Source organism: Egretta garzetta, unplaced genomic scaffold, assembly GCF_000687185.1.
Source record: "Egretta garzetta isolate BGI_Z169 unplaced genomic scaffold, ASM68718v1 scaffold148, whole genome shotgun sequence".
Taxonomy (NCBI): domain Eukaryota; kingdom Metazoa; phylum Chordata; class Aves; order Pelecaniformes; family Ardeidae; genus Egretta; species Egretta garzetta.
Genome location: NW_009260669.1, coordinates 3,339,045 through 3,345,193, shown reverse-complemented (window position 1 = coordinate 3,345,193; position 6,149 = coordinate 3,339,045). Strand labels below are relative to the sequence as shown.

At 39.3% G+C, this 6,149-nt stretch overlaps 1 protein-coding gene across 6 annotated transcripts in view; it reads left to right on the top strand.

Moving 5' to 3' along the window:
- SEMA3D (semaphorin 3D) overlaps positions 1-6,149 on the top strand; it is a 150,931-nt gene that overhangs the window by 76,099 nt on the left and 68,683 nt on the right. For all 6 annotated transcript variants that reach the window (XM_035901097.1, XM_035901094.1, XM_035901095.1 and 3 more), the window contains 2 exons: positions 2,257-2,319; positions 4,041-4,160. In XM_035901097.1, the coding sequence (XP_035756990.1) occupies positions 2,257-2,319; positions 4,041-4,160 (183 nt within the window). The remainder of the gene's footprint in view (positions 1-2,256; positions 2,320-4,040; positions 4,161-6,149) is intronic.

Below are 6,149 nucleotides of genomic sequence, written 5' to 3'. Positions count from 1 at the left end.
GAGGGTAGAGCAGAGTCCATTAATGCGTGATGCCTTCAAGCAGATGTCTTCAAATATAACTGAGCTTCCCAAAGCAGGGGTCCAGTTCTTCTGTGTAGTTGGCAAGGAAAGTTGGACATTTACAAAAGCCTGCAGAGAGACATCTTGTCTACCTAATTGGATACTTAAACTTTGGCCAAAAATCTCCAACCCCCCTCAAAGACCTCTAGCTTTCTCTGTTACTGATACAGGGATCTTGGACAGAATTGGACATACAGTTTAGGTACAAGAGAACTGAAGATCAGATCTCAGCTTAAGTCTCCTTGGCCAAATGTATTTGGAGATCCGTGATCTTGTATTCTTCCAACTATTCCTTTTCATCAGCTTTTCTTCACCAGTGCCTCTTAAGCCTCAGCTTTCCTCCTTAACCCAGTGGCACTTGCACCAGACCAGTGCTACAAGAGAGGCTCATCCCACTCTGCCCAGGCAGAGACCAGATGAGTTCACTGGTGATACATTTATCTCTTCCCAATGGCTTTGCAATGTTCCCAATACTTTCTTCCATACTTTCTGGCGTTGTACACAGTGTAATCCACACACACTGGCACAGCTGATTTCACATTGTGTTTTTTTACCTAGATGATATCATGACATTATTCTGTGAAAATGATGTGAAAGTAAATTTGTGCTCTGGTGCTGAGATGTTGTTACAGAGCCTTATCTCTTACTTTAAGCAAATATTGCTGTAAAGGGTTAAGGTTTAAGTAACTTAAGATACATTACCTTTACTAAGAGCTTCTAATCAGAAAGGTAACCGTCAATTCACTTGTGAGGAAATCAGTTTCCTTGTGGAAAGCCAATACATCCATTTTCACTGGAAAGAGAAGAGGAAGAAGTGAAACAAAAAGACTTTTTCCACGTGGAGAGGAACACTGACTGTAGACTCTGGACACTAATAAAGCTATTTGACACAGGGCGCTCTTTCACTTTCCTTACTCAGTGTGTGACTGAGCCTGTGTATGTGGCAAGCCACATCCTACAATGTGCCAGCAGCTGGGTGAGAAAGGGAATATTACAGCAGTTAACTCCTCTTGCATGTGGTTGAGTTGTGCATCTTTCCTTGATGATGATTTTTTTTCCTAATGCATATTATAATAATATATTTCACTATTTAAGATTTTATAAAGTGTGATTTGAAACTCAACACAACTCTAAAGTATCTGTGACTACTAGCACACTGCATATTGATTCCTGGGACTTGAGGCAATTTCCTAACCAATATTTCCTCAAAAATTATTGTGATTTGTTGTTGTTATTAGTCATGAGAAATGGCTGTAGCTTTGTCTTGTCAAAATAAGAAGGAAAAAAGATCCATGTTTAGTTTGGTGATTCTGCAAGACTTTATATTTAGCTTTCTTTTTGAATTTAATAGAATCAAACAAATACTCAATAATACCCAATTTTGACTGTTTAATTGAAATCAATGAGCCAGAACCTGAGCTGTTGTTCATGGATATTTTTTCACTAACATAATTGTGTACAGGAACTGATAGTAATTTGTCATCTGGCTCCATCTACACCAAAACCTAGTTTATACAATTCTGCAGGGGATACGAAAGAAGAAAGAGAAACAGTAATAATATATGCTACCAGTTGTCTCAGGTACATGAGTCTCCTCTAAACTTCTATATAAATTTCTTAGTAAACTCTAAGTAAGTAAACTTAGTAAGTGTTGATGGGTGACGTTTTTAAACCATGTGCTATTGATTTCTGTCAAATGTACTTTTTGTTCTACAAATTTCCCTTAAGGTACCTTTAGTTTTTTGAACAAAACTTCTTTTCATTTGAAAATTGGCAGTAATAGCTAAGTATTTTTTTATAACGGCTTTGCCAAGTTCACTGGACTAAATTCGTCACAAATGTAATTTGCCTTGTTTTGCAAGTCAGTTTAGTTTCAAGATGATTTGGCTCATCATATCTTTGAGAAAAAACACACAATTCGTAATGGTGACAAGGTGTGCTAGCCAGATCCACTAAGTACTTTTTAAGAGTACATATAGCCAGTGAAGAAATGAACAGAGAACGGGGGGGCTGATTTAAAGCCTCTTCACTTTTTGTAATGGAACACTGTATTCGAAGCCATGTTCACTTCAATTTACATGCAAATTCCTTCAGCATGCGTAAATCTGTTTTAACTGTTCATTCAAAGAAATGAACTACAGTCACAGGACAATTTATAGTATTCATAAGCTTTGTTTTATTTTAACTATGTTACAGATTTACTGGCCTGCAGCAAAAGACAAGGTAGAATTATGCAAATTAGCTGGGAAAGATGCCCATGTGAGTATGATATGTATTTTTTTATTATTGCTGAGAATATTGTATGTCTGTGTATTTGTTTGTAAATGAACAACGTGGGTTAGTAAGCTGTTGTTACACTTTTTTCCTGAACTAATGAACTAGGTGGTTTTTCTTCATTTAAAAAAATTATACACTTTTTTTTAAAAAAAATGTTAATTCTTTAAGAAAATTATTCGGTTTTACAAGCAACAATCTTTGCTAAGGCATCCTTGTATGTAATAAATGAAGTTGAGAGATGAATGGACTTTCATCTGAAATACATCCCAGGCAGTACTCCCCTGAAATCCTTTCTTTCCCATCAAACTGCTGCTTTTTTCTTGGGAATATCCTGAAAATAACTTCATTATAATTCATTAACAGAACAGAGTAGCAGAGCAGAGTACAAATTAACTTAATTTGCAGACAGCTGCAGTTAAGGTTAAAATAAAATCTGACTCACTGGCTTTTCACTGGAACCATAAATCTTTAGGAAGTCTCTTTAGGAAGTGTATTTAAGGTGCATTCGAGTGTACAATAAAATTTTCATATCTCTTTTGCATAGCACAGATTACATCATGTGTCTAGAGCTCACTATAAATGTAAATGTTTCCTGGATGTATAATAAAAACTATTCATTTTCTCTCCACAAATCTTGTGTTTTCTATCCAACTTGTCTGTTACCAAGGTGGAATTCAGCTCAAAACATTCTCTCAGCTCTTTGCCTGAGGAATTTCAACTTTTTATCCTAACTTACTGCTATCCTTATCTTTACAGCAGACAAAAACTAAACAACACCTCTGCTGAGCACTGGGAAGATTCTGACACTGGTCTATATGAAGGATTTTTGCCAATCTATTTCTATGCTAAGACAAAAAGAAAGGGACCAGAGAGGGGAATGTTTTTGGACATAGATCATTTATATCTCCTTTTGGCTTCCTACATTGTCTCTGCATCTTACCTTTCACTTAAGTGTAGGGTGGTAGCTTGAACGTATGAATAGCTCTTGTGTATTCCCTCCTAAGTACCTTATCATATGTATATGCGTTTATTTAATTTGGGGGAAGGCTGCAGTAAGCCTTTCCTACCACCCCATGTAGCACCCTTGCAGCGTGCAGCAGCTGCCTGTGCTCCTTACCAGCAAGGACCAAGCCCAGCTAGAACCAGAACTGACCCAGGCATCCCATAGGACTCAGCAATGTCCAAAAAACCCTGACCAGTAGGATGTGGTTGGTGCAAAGAGAATTCACTCTTGCGCAAAACATACCCTTGGAAGTATGTTGAAGCCCTTCAGTCTACCACACTGATTTCTGTCGTGTAATCTTTGGTGTTAAACCTTGTGCAGAACCCTGAATTGGGAGCAGAGACAGGAGGTTTTGTAGCCAGACTAACCCAGTGGCTCTCCAACCTCTGCCCAGTTGTTGACAGGGGTTGTTTGCTACAACACAGGGTGAGCAGATATCCTCCAAACTGTGCTGTAACCACATAGCTTCTCGTGGCTGTAAGTACTATAGCAGGCTTGCAAGTCTGATTGATGAACTGCCGCGTAGATAGCCACTGCAAAACTGTAGCCATCACAGCTCTGAGCTATTTAGTAAACCGTCTCTGCTACAGTAGTTTTGAGTTTAAATACACCAATACTATGGCTGTAACCTAGTACAATGTATAATGTGAAAGAGAAGAATAAACCTAAAAATTAACCTTTCTCTTTCTTTTCCCAATAGACAGAATGTGCCAATTTCATCAGGGTTCTTCAGCCCTACAACCGAACCCATGTTTACGTCTGTGGCACAGGAGCATTTCACCCTCTCTGTGGATACATTGAACTTGGAACTCACAAAGAGGTAATTTAATTTCCTCACTACTCTGACATGTCAAGGTATAACCCTCATCTTGTTTAGCATTCATCATAGATTGGAAAATACTGTGAGAGTGTGTAAAAAAATGAACTGACAGCAGCTTGCATAAATAACAGGGTGGATTTTGCAGGTCAGACGGGAACTCATGTTCTCACATTTGATATGTGCATATCGCTTTTGAACAAAGCACTTCCCTCAGTAAGGCTTAATACACAAAGTTCTTCAGAATGACACTTTCCTATGATTAACTAAGTGAAGAGAACATCTAACCCAGATGTCTTTCTTTCTAGTAAGTCATTTCTGCGCATACTTTCTGCTTACGTACACACACACGCATGCAGAGTTCAAGATGACACTCGTAGTTCTATTTTTTAATGTATATATACCCTTGGTGCGCAGGGATGATTTCCTATTCCTTGTGCATGACAGTAATACAGAGACTGTTAATGATCTCTGAGCCTAAGGAGGGTATCTCTGGCCTTTGCAGATGGTTTGCAGCCCTGTCGCTAAGTAGATGTTGGGTATCCTCCGTCGCTAGTGGCGTATTCCTGAGCTGAAGTTAGCGGCTGATTGGTCTTCATTTGCTGGTGACAAAGAAATCTCTGTCCTAAGTGGCAAATGTTTGAGACCTAACCCCTGCAACAGAAGCATTTTGGTGTTGTGTCAAGCAGCCACTTAGTACACAAGTCTCTTTTTAACTCCTATATGTATAACACCTTGGCTATATTTATAACACTGGCTCTGTTCTCAGACGGTGTCGAGATGTGACCTGTCTGGCTGCTTGCCTGTGGTGCAGGCTTCCTATGCTGCTATAGAAATAGCTTTCTCTTTTTTTTTAGGGGGGGTCTCAGTGAAATTCTAGAATATAAGAAATTAGGTTTAACGGTATGTTATTAAATGCAATAACCTGAAATATGTACACGTGAGAGTTATTCTGACATATGGAATCAAGGGCAGATGCTCACAGGAAAAAAGAAAAAAATAAAGAAAAAAGTTATTGATTCTTGCCCAGGCCGAGACCCATCAGTCCATTCCAGACAATCTGTGGGTTGGTTGACCAGCCCAGAGGGGCTGCCTATGTTACAGAAAACTGAAGCTGCGTGAAATCTGTATGGTGATGTTCTGTCCCTAATAAGCCATTAATGTTCCCGGTATTGTGTGGTATATGCTGTATAATTGGGCTTGCAAAGGAATAATTCTGTAGGCTTCTTTGCTTCACTACTTTAAATATTCCAGTTGAAGTGACTGAAATTTTAGATCCCTTGTATCATGCTGATTCCTTAGCCTGAATGATCAAATACACAGCTGAATTGAACAGAACAGTTCTCATCAAGAGTGTAAGTTAAGGCTCTGGTTTGCCTCTGGGTCATTAGCAAGATGTCTTATTCACTCTACCATTGCACCTTTAACTACTTCATTTGTGAAGGTTGTTTTCATCAGACATTATGAAATTATGGATTTGGTCTGATTGTTCAGTCCAGCAGCCAGTCTAGACAAGGGGTCTGTCTCAATTAGACGTGACCAATTACCTTATGAGAGGAAATGGAAGAAGAATCCCAGTATTGTATTTCCTAATCCCCTCACTGTCTCCGAGTCCTGCCTCTCCTGCATTCCTCCTGGTTGCTCAGCTGCAGAGGTAGACTGGGCAGTGTTCGGCACTATGTTTGAATGGCACCAGGCATATTAGAATCATAGAATCATAGAATGTTTGGGGTTGGAAGGGACCCCTAGAGGTCCCTTTCCCTATTTTCCCTTTCCTTCTTGGACCCCAAACACCTTACAGCCACTGTCCTTGCATTGCCTCTCCAGATAAATGTGACGAGGCAGGAGGGTGCCGAGGACAGGCCCATTGACATGAGTTTGACAGACAGCTGAAAACATTTCCTGGTTGTAGAAACTGAAACCCGGAGTCCTATGTAGTAATTCAAAGTACTTCTATCGCAGCTTTGGTTTTTTAGTCTTTTTTTTTTTTTT